This window comes from Myotis lucifugus, unplaced genomic scaffold, assembly GCF_000147115.1.
Source record: "Myotis lucifugus unplaced genomic scaffold, Myoluc2.0 scaffold_151, whole genome shotgun sequence".
Lineage (NCBI taxonomy): Eukaryota > Metazoa > Chordata > Mammalia > Chiroptera > Vespertilionidae > Myotis > Myotis lucifugus.
The window spans coordinates 2,358,884-2,375,610 of record NW_005871199.1 but is presented as its reverse complement, the minus strand read 5'-3'; the positions used below and the strand labels follow the sequence as shown (position 1 = coordinate 2,375,610).

The 16,727-nt window shown below is 45.9% G+C and overlaps 2 protein-coding genes across 3 annotated transcripts; one reads left to right on the top strand and one right to left on the bottom strand.

Moving 5' to 3' along the window:
• Positions 1–1,701: 1,701 nt before the first annotated feature.
• Positions 1,702–8,091, bottom strand: OAZ3 (ornithine decarboxylase antizyme 3). 2 transcript variants are annotated; one of them, NM_001290571.1, is given in 5 exon segments: positions 1,702–1,949; positions 2,937–3,022; positions 3,507–3,682; positions 4,599–4,735; positions 7,904–8,091. In NM_001290571.1, coding segments are annotated over 5 exon segments (570 nt in total). In that variant the 5' UTR covers positions 7,933–8,091; the 3' UTR covers positions 1,702–1,806.
• Positions 7,584–14,166, top strand: MRPL9 (mitochondrial ribosomal protein L9). Its single transcript, XM_006095286.3, has 7 exons — positions 7,584–7,753; positions 7,922–8,078; positions 8,498–8,622; positions 8,823–8,873; positions 12,896–12,997; positions 13,442–13,525; positions 13,641–14,166. Exons 1-7 carry the CDS (start codon positions 7,616–7,618, stop codon positions 13,773–13,775), a joined length of 792 nt encoding a protein of 263 aa, XP_006095348.1. The 5' UTR covers positions 7,584–7,615; the 3' UTR covers positions 13,776–14,166.
• Positions 14,167–16,727: the final 2,561 nt, after the last annotated feature.

Below are 16,727 nucleotides of genomic sequence, written 5' to 3'. Positions count from 1 at the left end.
CCTAAATCTGGTGAAAATTATGAACACCTCACATAGAAGGGTCCATCTATAACAAGTGTTCCTCCATGTATAGATCTTATTCTTTCCCTAAAGTTACCAGAACCAACTTAGGTTTGGACTGTGTAAAAAAGACCCCACCTAAAGTATTGGAAATAAAAAGCCTGGATTATGATTCTAGAAGCCTGGGTTCTAGAAATAAATCTCTGGACTCTAGGGAGCCTGTTTCCTCTGAGTATTGTCAGGATCCAATGAGAACTGGGAAGGTACTTGAAGTAAATATTATCAATATAGTGTGGGTGGTAGAATAATGGCAAATTAACTTTTTTTTTTTTTTAAGGATCAGCAGAGTAAACTGAAAACTTGAAATAGCACATAAGGATGTCTTGTGCAGGTTTTTTTGAATCTAGGAATTAGTGCCCGCTCAGTGTGGCTCAGTGGCTATCGATCCATGAACCAAGAGGTCCCGGTTTGATTCCTGGTCAGGGCACATGCCTGGGTTATGGGCTCAATCCCCAGTAGAGGGTCTGTAGGAGGCAGCTGACCAATGTCTCTCTCTAATCAATGTTTCCATCTCTCTATCCCTCTCTCCTCCTCTTTCCCTATGAAAAAAATGTAAAATCTAGGAATTAGTGAGGTCTACCCATATATTACATGGCAATTCTATTTTCCCATAGCCACAATTTTCAAAAATTTTCTCAAAAATCTCAGTGCTTGCCCTGGTCAGTTTGGTTCAATGGACAGAACGTTGGCCTGCAGACTGTAAAGGTCCTGAGTTCAATTCCCAGTCCAGGGCACATACCCAGGTTGTGGGCTCGATTCCCAATAGGGGGGCGTGCAGGACACAGCAAATCCTTGATTCTCATCATTGATGTATCTATCTCTCCCTCTTCCTTCCTCTCTGAAGTCAATAAAAATATTTTTTTAAACATCTCAGTGCCACTTAGCAGAGGCACTCCTGTGAAGGAGCACCTCTGATGAGTAGTTTTAGAAAATTCAACGCAGGGCTACCACTGACCTTTCAGACCTTGGCTTAGCCCTGGAATTGGAGCCACTCTACAAGGTCATGAGGTCACTTAGTCCCTAGTTTCCTCAGCTCCTCAGCCTTCACTGTGAAGTAGAGCGAACCCCTAACATAAATCATTCATAGAACTTCTTGCTATGGAAAATAAGTAGTGTCTCGTTCCTAGCTGCTGTGTGTAAAAGTTTGTTCCTTTAAGTGGCCTTTAAGTCTTGTCAGTTTACATCCCATTCCGATGTGTTCCTTAGTCTTCCAACACGAGCCTGTACTTTTCCTGCTCCCGGAATGCCTGTGCTTCCTATTTCTTACTTTGTCTGTTGCAATCCCCTGAGTCAAAGTCAGGGGACCCATGTGCCTCTTCTCATCTCTACATCCAAAGAGAAGGAATTAGCACTTGTCTCCAATTTGAACTGAAATATATGAATGAAAATCTCCCAATAAGGCTTGGTTCTTGCTCTTGACAGCTGTTCAGTAAATGGTTAGAATAAATGGGGAAATGGCTTTGGGTGAGGGGAAGGCAAAAGGAACCTAAAATCCTTGTGTCCCTTTCCTCTCTGTTCAGCTCCGTCTGATCTTTTCAGTCATTGAATGTTTCTCCTACAGTGAATTCATTCAGCTCTGTAAGGCCCATGTTCCACTCCAGTCAACCCCAACTTTCCCCCAAGAAACAGTGAGCACTGGAGGATTGCACTACCCTTTATTCCTAGGATACAAGGAGGTGTCCAGAATCACATCCTGGTCCCACTTATCAAGGCCTCCAGCCCCTCACAGAGTATGAATAAGCATGTTCAGGGAGGCTCACTGGGCAGGTGGCCCAGATCCCTTTCAAGGGGATACACCATAAAGATGGTATTGTCCCAGGGAGGGAGGGCAGGGTGACCTGGTCTGACCAGCTCAAAGCCCATGTAGCTGAAGGCCCGAAGCAGGGCACCTGTGAAAAGAGAGAACAAATTAGAAAACTCAAATTCAATACCACTGTTCCCCCAGATTTCCATTGTTTTCCACTAAGGAATGGATGTGGGGAGGGTGTGTAGTGCAGGTATTAGGATGATGTGCTTTGGACTCAAACAGACTTAAGCTCTAACCCTGGCTTTAACATTTACTTTGTGACATTTTACGAATTAACCCTTCTGAACTTTTTTTCTCATTCGTAAAATGAGGACTATAGAACTTTCTTCACAGAATTTAAGATTAAATAAGATGGCCCTAGTCTGTGTGGCTCAGTTGGTAGGAGTGTTGTCCTATGTACTGAAAGGTCACGGGTTCAGTTTCCAGTCAGGGCAATACCCTGGTTGCAGGCCTGATCCCCAGTTGGTGTATGTGTGGGGGCAACCAGTTATGTTTCTCCTCTCTCCCTCTTCCTTCTCTCTCTCTAAACTCAATAAAATAAAGAGTAAATTCCCATAGGGGAAAAAAAGATTAAACAAGATGTTTATGAAGTGCCTAACACAATGATGGTATTATAAACTCTTGACCATCCTTTGTCTTAAATACAACAGAGTATGAAGTCCTTGAGGGAAGAGGTTGTGGTTTCTGTAACATGTGCTCCAAGCATCTGGTTATATTCCTATTCTGGCCTTATGCCCAACCCTTTCATACTGTTGGTGCTTAATACATTCAATATCCTTTCTGTCCTACCAGCCACATCCCTTGAATGGATTCTGTCTAATTTCACCAGTGGTCCTTTAGTCTGGCTTCTGAGATCTACCTGCAGGGACTTCCTAATAGACCTGTAACTTGAACAGAATGCTAAATACCTTCATTTCCTTAGCGGTGGGGCGGGGGGGGGGGGGGGGGGGAGGACTGAAACGCTGGAGCATTGCCTTTTTAAAGAGTTGGGGAAAGAGGGTCTCTTAAAAAGAAAAAGTCACTGTTAGCTGCTTCAGCACCAAGGGCCAAGGACAGAGCAGATTCCCACCTCTGTCATTCCGGTCGTTTTGGAAGTTTACAAACACGGAATCCACATTGGTCTTCTCCTCCACATATTCCAGTGTTGCAGTCAAACTAGGAGCCAGGGAGAAACATGGTTAATGGAAATGTTTAGCGAACTCAGAACCCAAAAGAAATCTCATTGGTCAGTTTTTGCTAACCCAAGCCAAGAAATGAAAGTTGCTAAACTAGTTTTGATAGCTTTTTCTCCTAAGCCAAGGGATTGTACACTATGAGACTGAATCCATGCCATGGATGGAGTCTGGGGAGAAGCGACTATAGTCAACAGCTGGAAAGCACATCCTATTCAAACACAGAAGGGATTCTCCCTTCTGTGTTTCTCACTCTGAATCCAGCAACCTCCCATGGGTTGTTATCCCTTGAACTCCAGATCCAGGCTGGTCACAGGCCTGTCTGCATGCCATTTCATTGGTTTGAAAGTATTCAGCTCCTGAATCAGCCCTCACTGGCTAGTATACCCAGTACCTGATGATGACATGATCAAATAGTGAAACCCCAACCCCCATCCCTCCCCACTCTACCATCCAGGCTCAGTCACCTTTTCTGGTTGCCTTGATCCAAGGCCCGATATGGGATATCCAGGAAAAGCTGACGGTCACAGAGAAGGCCGTGCCAATGGACAGAGGTCTGGGGGGTGAGGCGGAAATGGAAATCTAACTGCACTGGGTCCTGGTGGAGCAGGGCATCAGTAGCCAGCACTGTCAAATTCCCAGCCTGGAAAAGGAATACAAATGAGATTAATAGTCCCCTGCTTTTGTGTGCTTCTAGTCCTCACATATCAGGTCTCGGGCCGATTTGGGTGTCTGAGGAAGCAAGGAAGGGGCTGATGGAGAGCCTGGGAGAGTTGGAGCCAACGTCTTATTCGACAATATAGATCTCTTAGACCTAGGACCTAACTCCATCCCTGTCATGGAGTTCTCCTGGATACCAAACGTCTGAAATCCAGATTCAGTGCAGGATTACTGCCTGCTAACCTCACCTCAGGATGTACTATCCCTTTAGAAACTGCCATTTACATCAGAGAGCTTATTTTTTTAATATTTTTAATTGATTTCAGAGAGGAAGGGAGAGAGAGAAACATCAATAATGAGAGAGAATCACTGATCGGCTGCCTCCTGCACATCCCCTACTGGGAATCGAGCCCACAACCCAAACATGTGCCCTGGCTGAAAGAACCGTGACCATCCTGGTTCATAGGTCAATGCTCAACCACTGAGACACACCAGCAACAAAGCTGTCTCATTTGTTTACTGTCTCACTGATAATACTCTTCCACTTTTCCCCATCATATGGGTTTTCTGTAATGTCTCCCATTTCTCATCTAAAATGCAAACGTCACACACAGGCATGTTATTGCAAAGTGATATAAGGGCAAGTGCAGGAGTTCTGGGTTCTAGTCCAAGTAAGCATCTGAACAGCCTTATGTCCTGCAAGTCTCAATACATTCTGCTCTTGGTTCCCACCTGAAGATCTCTAGGCAGAATCATTGTCTATAAAGCAAGTAGTTTTTACACATGAGCTTTGAGGTCTCATCTTGCTCTTTCTAATGTTCCTTCTCTGCACGGTATCATTACAGTAGGCATGGGGCTGCCTGACACCAACTCACAGCACCAGCTCACACTCTGCTTACCGAGTACAGTTCTTTAAGCTGATCATGGTCACTCTGCTTGGTGCTTCTGCCCATCTGGAGGCCTACTGGGGAATCAGGAGCACTGAAGGCAGGAACGGGGCCGGAGTGTCAAGTCCTCCTGTTCCTTACAAGTGATGCTGGTTGGGAAAAAGAGACCCAAATTAGTTTACCTCTTAGTCTGAGGTGGGGAGAGGGTCCTAACTTCCAGGAACACAGGACCAGGCTCTGGCACTGTCTTCTGTATCTTCCCTAGATGAGCCTATTTCCATTTTCCCAGGTCAACCCAGTTGGAAAAATTCTGAAGTTCCATGGCAGCCTTCCACCCTATTTTGCTCTTATCATCTCTTGCCACTTGGAAAGTTCTTCCAAATTCTTTTATTTTTCCTTACCATTTACAGAAACTATTACAAGTAGAGATGAAAACAAGTACCTTTTAGCCCAAGGCAGCATCTTCTCCCGGAGGGTGATCCGGTATTTGTAACAGTAGAAGTAATAGGCGTATGGTGACCAGATTGGGTAGTAGTAGTTCCGTGTTTTTCCCCTCTTGATATAAGAAAGGGAGTAGAGAGAGGGGCGCCACCTGTTACAAGGCAGTTTCTCGGTTCAGTGCCTCCCTGTGGCAAAGTGAGGTTCAGAGATGGGTGACAAAGATTTAGGCAGTCTGGCACCATTGTGACCTGATGGGCACTATGACATGCACAAGGAGTCAGCCCTTATGTCACTTCAGGACTCTTCCTGCTGCTCCCCTACCCCACCCTTTCCCTTTAGCCAAGTGTGCACTTCACAACTGGACCAGGGGTAAACAGCCCTGCCTCGGCATGTGTTGTGCCCCCTCCCAACACACATACCACTTCCCCTAAAATTCAGCAACTAAAGGGTTCGTGTCTGACACTGCAAGAAGCTCCCAAGATCCTTATCCAGGGTCTGACCTGATTGGTTGGTTTCTATCAATTCAATATTTTCATTATTATCCCTACCTTTAACAACCCAGGGGTGCTACACATTTTTGAACTTTCTAACTGCTTTGTAGGAATTGCAAACTAACTGTCTCTAGGGCTCTGGACAGCTAAAGGGAATTAGTGGAGCTTCTGGGTGAGGCTGTAGCAAAATGGAAAGCTCACACCCTGTCTCTCAGAAGCCAACACAACTCCACTCCATCCCTCCAGTTGCCATGCAGAAATGCAGGCTCCGTGGTACCAGATTGTATGATTTTTCAACAGAAACTGGACAGATTTTTGTGGTAAATTTAATTTTTAAAAAAATACTACTAACTCAAAACTTATTTTAAAGCAACATTGTGAGTAAAATTAAGTTCTGGGGCCATCAGTTTGAGACCTCACTCATCTATTCAACAAATATTTGAGGGCCTTCTATGAGCCAGACACTATTTTAGGTGCCTGGGATATATCAGTAAATAAAGATCCCTGACCCATGGAACATAACTTCTAACACAGAGAACAAACAGTAATAAGCATAAGAAAGTCCTTTAATATGTTAGAAGATAATATGCAATGAAGAAAAAATAGAGCAGGATAAAGGAGGGTCAGGAGTTTGAAGGGGGTGGGACAGGCTGCAGTAATAAATAGGGTGACACAAGTGGGCCTCATCGGAAAGGTGACATTTAATCAAAGATGTGAAGGAGGTGAGGGAGTTAGCCAAGCCAACATTGGAGGTAAGAGCATTCCATGCCTACACAACAACAGTGCAAAAAACCCTGTGCCTTAGTGTTTTCAAGAAATAGCAAGGAGCCTACTGTGAGTAGAGCAGTGTAAGCTGAAGGGAGAACAGAGGGAGATGAGGTCAGAGAGCTATCAGACCATTGCCTGGACTTTTTCACTCTGAGTGAAGGGGGAAGTAATTTCAGAGTTTTGGCTAGAATAGTGACATGATCTGTCTTACATTCTGATGTAACTGCAGAGCATTGAAGGGAGATTTGTCAGGAGACCAATGCAGTAATTGAGAAGGATCAGTGGTGGTGGGAAGTGGTCGGATTTTGTAACTAGAACGAACCCACAGGATTTCCTGGGGTATGAGAGGAAGAAGGTGGGTCCCAGAACTGAAAGAATGGAGTTTCCATCAACTGAGATGGGAAGGCTCCAGGTGAGGGAGTTTGGGCAGGAGGCTAGAGATGGGTTTAGTTTGGAGCTTGTTAATTTCGCGTGGTCCCTTAGACACGTAAGGGGAGATGATAAATAAGCAGTTGGATATTCAAGGCTGGAGCTTAGAAGTCTAGGATGGAGACAGGAATTTGGAAGTCACTGCACATTCACAGTCCTCTAAGCCCTGAGACTGCATGAGGTGTCAGGAGTGTGTGTATTGAGAAGAGTGTCCACCCTAAGAAGGGAGAAAGGAGAAGTCGGCAAAGGAGACGGAAGAAACCTGGTGACGCAGGAAGGGAAGAAGCATAGGCGTCTTCCCATAATCTCCTCTGCCGAGTACTCCATTTATCTGGTCTTCTCTCCAGCACTGCGACCCTCCATAGAGAGAGCCGTCTGGGCCTGGTCATGTTTAGTTTTTCTCAGGCTTATCTCCCTAGTGATGGAGAATTCTTTAAATATTAGCTTAAATACTGCCGTTGTAAAGATTAAGAGTTAGCTCCTGGGCTGGTATAGTTTTCCAGACAGACCCATCCTTTCACCACCTTCAGGTAGCTGCCAAGTAAGAAGGGACCCCTCCGTGTCGTTTCCTAGACTGTCAGGTTGGCATGACTTAAGGCCACACCGAAACCAGGGGGAGAGGGTCTTCCTATGGCGGCAGAGTGGGCGTCCGTCCCCCGAAGAGGAACGGGGAGAAGGCGTGAGGGAGACGCTCAGTCGGGGAGCGTCGGCTCAGCTCTCAGGTCTCGGGCTGCGGCTACGCCGGAAGCCGAGACCGCCCCCCTCCCTCTCCCCGCCCCGCGCCTGCCCCTCGGCTCCGCCGGGACCAATCCGCGTCGCCTCAGGCGCGCCGCGGGCACCCGGCGGGGCCTTCCTTGCGCAGGCGCGGGCCGCCTCCTGGCCCCCTCCGCTCCCGGGAACATGGCGGTCCCCGGCTGGGCTCTGCTGCGCGTGGCCGCTGAGCAGCTACTGCGAGGACGAGTCGGGGCGCTGCTCCGGCCGCAACTCCAAGGGGGCACCCCCGGCCCGGAGCGCGGCTTCAGCCTCTCTCACAACCGGGTGAGGGCCGGGTCTAGCTTACGGGACCCTTGACTTTGGCGGGGCCATTTACGCCCGTCGCGTTTCTGGGGGGCGTTGAGCCGTGGCGGGCTCCCCTGGAGGGGCGGACGCAGGGGGGACGGAGGGACCACTCCGCGGAGACTCGCTCACCCGCTCTCCGGCCGCCAGGGCACGGTCATCGTGGAGCGCTGGTGGAAGGTGCCGCTGGCCGGGAAGGGTCGGAAGCCGCGCCTGCACCGGCGGCACCGCGTCTACCGGCTGGTGGAGGACACGAAGCACCGGCCCAAAGACAACCTGGAGCTCATCCTCACGCAGTCGGTGGAGGGTAAGGCTGGGGCACGGGTGCCTCTACCTCAGGCCGGGCCTGTTTGGCACCAGCTCTTTCCTGCCCTTTCCTACTTTGATTGAGGAGAAAGGCGTGCACAGCGCTGTGATGGCGATGTTGGCCTGTGGAGGAGGACAGGGCTGCGGGATCCTCAGTAAGTGTGGGCGCAGGAGGCGGGGAGGCCTACGCGCGCCGATCCCGAAACCCTGGGATTGGACACGCTTCACTTTGTATAGAGAATATCAAGCTTCTGAATCAGACCCTCACTAATTAGAAGCCTCTTAAATGTTGTTCCCGGTGAATGTTAACATTCTTCTAGGAAGAACAGAGCTGAGAGAATCAGAGGCGCTTCTTGCTTTGGTCATCTCCTTCCCTGGGGACTCCAGCTCGTCTGACCCAGTGTCTGTTCGCTTTGGCAGAGCTCGGAGTCCGCGGTGACTTGGTTTCAGTGGAGAAATCTCTGGGCCGGAACCGGCTGCTTCCTCAGGGACTGGCTGTATACGCATCCCCTGAAAACAAGAAGCTGTTTGAAGAGGAGAAGTTGGTGAGCTCAGAGACAGGCAGGGGGACTCAAACCTTAAGATTTCCTCTAGCAACTTCTGTCCCTTTTATATTTAATTTGAAAATGAAATAGTGACTGGACCAGGAATCCAGAAATCCAGCCTATGCCTAGCATAGTAAGAGTTTGTTATTATTTACTATGGACTCACTTTTTTTTTTTTCATCTTTATCTTTCTTTTCTAGCTAAGAAAAGAAGGAAAGTTAGAAAGGATCCAGACCAAGGCCGGTGAGGCGGTGAGTAGAAACACAGAAAGTCTGTATTTGTTAATTATCTACAGGAGTCACCAACCTCTGCTTGAATGGTTTCTTGATTTCCTTGAACTCTCTTGATTGCAGACACAAGGTAGGGAAAGGGGGAGTGTTGTGGCTGCCATAGCTGGTATTGAGACCGGGAAATCCTGGCCTTGTGAGTGAAGTGCCCGAGCTCACTGAGTGAGGCCCCAGCATGGAAGAGTGTGAGATGGAAGCTCTGCCTCGATGATATTTGCAGACAAGTTGGAGAGAACATTAACACATACAAAAGTAATCAATAAACTTAAGACAGTCAATTATAAGAGTGACAGGGACCAAAACGGACTAGGGTGATTGGAGAGGGCTTTTGTCCAGATGGGATTGAATTTGGCCTTGTGGGATTAATAGGATTTAGATAGGCCAGGAGGGTATTCTTTTTTTTTTTTTTTTTAAATCTTTATTGTTGAGAGTATTACAGATGTCCCCATTCACCCCTCCACCTGGTTCCCACCCACCCAGGTCTGTGTCCATAGGTAAGACCTTTGGTTCATCTCTTCCCACACCCCTTCCCCCTTTCCCTCTGAGATTCGTCAGTCAGTTCCATGCTTCCCTGCCTCTGATTCTATTTTATTCGCCAGTTTATTTTGTTCATTAGATTTCTTGTTCGTTTATTTTGATTTTTAGATGCAATTGATAGAGATGTATTTGTTGCCATATTGTTAATATTTTTTATCTCTTCTTCCTCTTTTTAAATATTCTTCAACATTCCATGTAATATTGGTTTGATGGTGATGTACTCCTTTAGCTTTTTCTTGTTTGTGAAACTCTTTATCTGGCCCTCAATTTTAAATGAGAGTTTTGCTGGGTAGAGTAATCTTGATTGTAGGACCTTACTATTCATCACTTTGAATATTTCTTTCCACTCCCTTCTGGCCTGCCAAGTTTCTGTTGAGAAATCAGCTAACAGTCATATGGGCGTTCCCTTGTAGGTATAGTAACTAACTGCTTTTCTCTTGCTGCTTTTAAGATTCTTTCACCAGGTAGGGGAAGTTTTCTGTCATTATTTCTTCAAATAGGTTTTTGCTCGCTCTCTTCTTCTGGCACCCCCATAATGCAAATGTTGGTACGTTTGAACTTGTCCCAGAGGCTCCTTGCACTGTCTTCATAGTTTTAGATTCTTTTTTCTTTTTGCTCTTTTGATTGGGTGTTTTTTGGTTCCTCATATTCCAAATCATTGATTTGATTCTCAGAATCCTCTACTCTATTGTTAAATCTCTGTATATTATTCTTTATTTCAGTTAGTGTATGCTCATTTTCTGACTTATCCTTTTTCATGTCTTTGACATTCTCACTAAGATCTTTGAAAGTCTCATGAAGATCTTTGAGTAGCCTTATAACCAAGGTTTTGAACTCTGTATCCAGTAGTTTGCTTGCTTTCATTTCTTTCATTTGTGACATGTTTCTTTGTCTCCACATTTTGGCTGCTTCCTTGTGTTTGTTTCTATGTATTAGGTAGAGCTGCTATGTCTCCTGGAATTGGTAGAGTGGCCTTGTGTAATAGGTGTCCTGGAGGGCCCAGTGGCTCAGCCTCCCCAGTCACCTGAGCTGGGCACTCTAGGTGCGCCCCTGTGTGGGCTGTGTGCACAGTCTTGAAGTTGAGCCTTGATTGTTGTTGGCGTCACTGGAAGGAGTTGACCTTTAGGACAATTGGCTATGAGGGACCAGCTGAGACTACAGTGGGAGAGGACTTGCTTCAGTGATGCTTTGGTGCTCACTGAGTCTGCCTCTTGAGCAGTGGTTCTCAACCTTGGCTGCACATTAGAATCACCTGGGATCTTTTTTTTTAAATCCTGATTTCTGGTTTCTTGGCCTCCTCCTCTAGAAATTGTGGTGGGTGGCTAGTAATGATGTCCCACCACCCCATAACAACGAAACAGAATTTCCGGAGGATGAGGCCCAGAAATCAGGATTTTAAAAAGATCCCCAGGTGATTCTAATGTGCAGCCAAGGTTGAGAACCAGTGCTCTTGAGTGTGCCCTTGTGGATGTATAGAGTTGTAATCTGCTATGGTCTAAAGCTGTCCACCTAGTGCACTAGCTCTAGGACCTCAAGGGAGGTGCAAAGTCAGCCTCCCACAACCAGGGAGGGCAGGAGCTACAAAGGGATCTGCAGGCAGCTGCCATTTGCTGTTTTTATTGGGCTTGGAGGTGCCCAGGCGAGGCTGGTACTGGTGCCAGATCGTGGGTCTTTTGATAGGTTTGGGGCACTCTGTCACCAGCTGCAGCTTGTTTGATTTTAGGGAGCCTGAGGCCTGAGCCAGGACAGGTCTATTCATATGGAAAAGCTGCTGCAGACAGCTTGAGTGGCGCTGCAAATTGGATGGGGCGGGGTCTCAGGGTGGAGCAAACAGTGTGCTCCAGGCTCACGGAGACTCAGCTATGGCTGCCTGTCAGCCCTGGGACAGGGAAAGTCCCAGCACAGGAACAGTGATCCCTGTGAGTACCCCTGCCTGGCAGAAAGCCGCCCCCCGAGTTCCTGCCCTGATGCCAGGCAATTCAATTCCTCCACCTACGTGTCTGGGTTCCCTGACGCTAAAGCTCAGAAGTGGGACCGTGTAAGTTTGTGTTCGGGTCCTTTAAGGGGAGCACCTGGGTCTCCAGCAGCCTCCCTGTCACTCAGCCACAATCCCTGCTGGTTTTTACAACCAGCCCATAGTTGCAGGGGTTTCTCTTCCGAACTCTGGAACCGGGGTTGGGGGTCTGGTGTGGCTCCTCACAGGCTGCCTCCATAGAGACAATCTCCCCCCAAATGAAAAAACAAAAATGGTACCGGTGGGTGTCGGACCAAACCGTCCTGCACCTCCACCCCTGCTACCAGTCTCTGTGTGCTTTCTTCTTTCTCTAGTTGTAGAATTTCCATTCAGCAAGCTTTACAGTGGTTCCACATGATGGATGTTCTGTATTTGTTGTAATTTTGATGTGGTTGTGGGAGGCGTTACATATGCCACCATCTTGGCTCTCCCTTTTTTTAAATCTTTATTGTTGAAAGTATTACAGATGTTCCCTCTTTTCCCCCGATTGACCTCCTTCACCCTGCACCCACTCCTCCCAGGCCTTTACCACACTATTGTCCCAGTTAATCTCTCCCAACACCACCTTCCCTCTGAAATTCGTCAGTCTTCCATGCTTCTGTCTCTAGATCTATTTTGTTCATCAGTTTATTTTGTTCATTAGAGTCCACATGAGTGAGATCATGTGATGCTTATTTCTGACTGGTTTATTTTGCTTCAGGATGGTGTATTCTTAAGGGAGAAAAAGTGTTAGAAGATAGCTAAAGCAGAGGACTTGTGTAGTATAATGTTAGAAAACATGGCTGTAAAGGGGTTTGGGGTAGGATTTACAAAACATCTTGAATCCTCCACTAGTGAATTTATATTTCATTCTGTAAGCAAGGAGGAATCATTAATAGGATAGGGGTGTGATTGAATGGCCAGAAGCATTGGATTAAAACAGCCTATGAAAGTCATTTCATCCTGAGATATACCAGTGGCTCCCTTTTTTTTTTTTTTTTTAAATCCTCACCCTGAGTGTATGTTGTTTTAGGAAGGGAAAGAGAGAGAAACATCAATCGGTTGCCTCCTATACATGCCCTGACTGGCCAGGGATCCAACTCTCAGCCTAGTTATGTGTGCCCTGACCAGAAACTGAGTCCACAACCTTTTGGTTTATGGGACATGGTCCAACCAACTGGGCAGGGCCAGTGGCCCCAATTGATGAAAAACGGCCACATGATTAGGGACAACCAGATATAGAGTACATTCTCCTCCAAGGTGTCACAAAAACATCTTTCCACAGTATCATATCAGCCTTGGGACAAGAATGTTCTCTGTCTTTCCATTTATCTTCTCACCTGTCTTGGCTGGCTGTGAGGCAGAAATTGTGCCCTTTTCCTGAGCTCTCAGACCTTGTGCCTCTTGCCAATATGTTTCTAACTCTAACGTAGCCTCTGTTTACAATTCCTCTCAGACAGTGAAATTTCTGAAGAGCTGTCACCTGGAGGTGGGGATGAAGAACAATGTCAAATGGGAGCTAAACCCTGAAATAGTTGCCCGCCATTTTCTAAAAAACGTGAGTGTTCCCAAGCAGTACTATACCACTGAGGGTGGAAGCTACCTATGGGAAGAAAGCCTGGGATTGAGCTTTTTGTTAGAAACAGGTGTGAGTCCAGCTAGAGTTAGGGAAAGTGTTCTTGGCTAGTTTGCGGGGTGTGGGAAGGAAACGGCTAAGGACTAAGGTTGGTCACATAGAATCTGAAAACAGATAAGAAAATATGGTATAGTTTATTTCCTCACTGGAAAATTGTTCTTGTAATTTTGGTCTCTAGCCCTGTTTCTCTTTGTGAATTCACCTCTCTCTGAGAAATGAGGACTGAGTTTCTCTGCCACTATCTTCTCTGCCCTCTTGTGGGATCAGCCAGGATAAACTATACAGGAAATTCTAGAACCCTCTTTATGAGGTTGCCTATAACAACAGACATGTAAACAGAGCTCCTTTTTCTATGATTTTTTCCAGCTTGGTGTTGTGGTAGCCCCACATGCATTAAAGTTACCAGAAGAGCCCATCACGCGATGGGGCGAGTATTGGTGTGAGGTGACGGTGCGTATTTTACATACTGTCTCCTTTTTCTGACTTGGTGAAAAGCTGGGATTGGGTGTTGTTGGCTATTACCTGCCCAACTCATCTCTGGGGATTCCTATTGTTTTGTATGCAGGTAAATGGGCTTGACACTATCAGGGTACCTATGTCTGTGGTGAACTTTGAGAGGCCCAAGACAAAAAGATACAAGTACTGGTTGGCCCAGCAAGCTGCCAAGGAAATGGCCGCCACCAGCTCCCAGACGATCTGAACCTACTCTTCCTCAAAAGTGGTGAAGCAGAATCTGAGGCAGTGGAGCAAAGATGAGCCAGCTCTGACCAAATACAGAATTTTAGAGACCATATGGGGACATCGGACTAAACTGCATATATATGTTGAATTCTCCAAATTTGTCATCTCCATCTTCGACTATTACCACATCTCGCCTTATTGGGGCAGTCCTGCTCAAGAAGTACCAAGTTGTAGATATAAGGTAAATATTTAATAGATCAAAAACAGTCTAGATCCTATTTCCTCTTCCTCCATTGGAATTCATTGGAATAAATGGAAGAGCTAGCATTGTCTTTAGTGCTTGCCTATCCTCATTATCCAAATTGAACATTTATATCTCAAAAAGAAATAAAAAGGTTGTGTTTTTTTTAGGTGTTTACTGAGCTTGAGTAGTCTAGGGACAGGACATCCACATTGTATGTCCTCTTGAGCCACTGGGGTTTGCTGCTAAAAAGAAAACACATTTGCAGACCACACCCCACAGTTGCTGTGGGCAAATTACTCAACAAACTGTTATGTCTTTAGTCTTAAAATGTACTCTCACCCTGGCTGGTTTGGGTCAATGGGTAGAACATCGGTCTGTGGACTAAAGGGTCCAGGTTTGATTCTGGTCAAGGGCACATGCTCGGGTTGCAGGCTCGATCCCCAGTGGGGGGCGAGGAGAGGCAGCGGATCAGTGGTTCTCTCTCATCATTGATGTTTCTATCTCTCCCTCTCCCTCCCTCCCTCTCTGAAATCAATAAAAATATAATTTAAAAAAAAAAAACTTTCACCCTGGCTTAACAGTTAAAGCATCAGCCTGTGCACCACAGGGTTGCAGGTTTGATCACCTGGGCTGTGTGTGCAGGAGGCAACCTATCGATGTGTCTCTCACACATCAGTGTTTCTTTCCCCTCTCTCCCTCTGTCCTCCCCTTCCTCTCCCTCCCTCTCTCCTTGCTTTTCTCCCTCCCTTACACTTTTTCTAAAAATCAATAGAAAAAAATATCCTCAGGTGAAGATTTAAAAAACGCACAAAAACTTACTCTCATTAGGTATATTAATAAAGTCATCAATATGAGTAAGCACAATGGATTCTACTTTTCTAAGGCAATCTGAATTAAAGCCTAAGGGTAAATGTTGGCTAAAATAAAAATGGGATGAAAGAAGTTTAAAAAAGAAACTTCTGTATTGTTTCTTGAACCAATTCCTAACATTTTGAAAAAAAAATCTTGGTTTCCAGACCAAAGTTACGATAGGGGCTGGTTGTTAGGTAATTATAGAATATGTGTTGTGATAAGAGATGAAGTAGTTCTGCATAAATTCAAGGTCCATTAGTAGGAAAAATACCCAACTGTTAACAAATGGATTATGTGAGAGACACTCAAATACAATGAGAGGTCATGCAATTCAGGTGGCTAGAGATGGGACCATTGACACTGCTATCCTTACCAGAAACTCAGAGCTTGGTTGCTGTCATCCTTTTTGAGCCAGTTAAGCTACCACTCTAAGACCATTAAGCACTTATATGCCCTTTCATTCACATGAGGCCATCCCAACTAAAGAGAGGTCTGTCGGTAGTTGCATGATAACTACCCAACCTCACACTTGCCAGAACTCCATAACCCGGGTCTAGCACAGGTATTGTTTTAAACTTGCCATTTCTCCGATCCCCACCCCTATTGTCATTGAAATGGAAAGCTCATTGAACACAGCATCTTTCCACATCATGAAGCGCTCTGAAGCTGAGCAATAGGCACAACATTCCACACAACTAATCTCAGTGTTTAAATACTTGCCATGGGGTGAAGTCCTGGTGGGACAGATTGAGTTGGGGATTTGCATGCAGGAAGTTTATTGGAGGAGTTTCTGGATCAACACCTGTGCGGGAATGAAGGAAGCAGGATTGGGTAGAGAGAGAAGTTGAGCTGATATAGTCTCAACAAAGACCTCAGTCAGTCCCACAAACTCAAGCTAGGATGGCTCTGCAGAGATGTGTATCCTATTGAAACAAGTGGCCAGGCCAATATACCCCCACATAGACTAGAAAAGGGGCATAGACCTAGGGTGAGGTTATCAACTTCAGGCAAAGGCAGTTCCCAAAGGGGTATTCAGATCAAAGCAGTCACCCCTATACCCCTGCCAGGGTGGTATCACAGAAGGCAAAGTAGGGAACCATGATTTTCATCCCACCAGCCAGTAAGGAGCTCTCCCCCTCCATGGTGTCAGTAGGGAACCTGGGTATCTGCTTCCACCTGCCTTCCCACAGGGTAGTATCAGAGAAGACCTACTGAAGAGTTAGGAGTCCCACCATTACCTAGCAGTAATGAAGTCACATCCATCATAATACTAGTGGAGACCATGAGGAGAGCTGCAATCCACCAGCAGTAACGAGAGCTCAACTTACCTTGGGTATCAGTGGAGGTGAAGTAGGGAATCTAAAATTCCACTTCAGTCTCAGAAAATACAAAAATGTTCGTTCCCACTGATGAGTTCCAATTCTTAAAAATATAATCATACCAAGAACTAGGAAGATCTCAAACTGAATTTTAAGACAATAGATGCAAAGATTGAGATGACAGACATTAGAATTATCTGATGAAGATTTTAAAGTACCCATGAAAAAATGCTTCAACAAGCAATTATGAACGTGTTTGAAACAAATTTAAAAAAATAGTTTCAGCAAAGAAATGGAAAAATCTCCACAAAGAAATAGAAGATGTAAAGGAGAACCAAACAGAAATATTAGAACTACAAGGCCCTGGCCAGGTAGCCCAACTGGTAATAGTGTTATCCGATAATGCCAAGATTGTGGGTTCAGTCCCTAGTCGGTGTACATACAAGAATCAACCAATGAATGCATAAGTAAGTGGGACAACAAATCAATGTTTCTCTCGCTTTTGTTCTCCCCCCTTCCTCTCTCTAAAGTCAATAAAATAAAAAAACTATAAAAA

Coding starts and splice junctions, on each gene's coding strand:
- MRPL9 (XM_006095286.3), top strand. CDS start 7,616: ATGGCGGTCCCCGGCTGGGCTCTGCTGCGCGTGGCCGCTGAGCAGCTA. Junction 12,998..13,441: donor CCCGCCATTTTCTAAAAAAC/GTGAGTGTTCCC, acceptor GATTTTTTCCAG/CTTGGTGTTGTGGTAGCCCC. Junction 13,526..13,640: donor AGTATTGGTGTGAGGTGACG/GTGCGTATTTTA, acceptor TTTTGTATGCAG/GTAAATGGGCTTGACACTAT.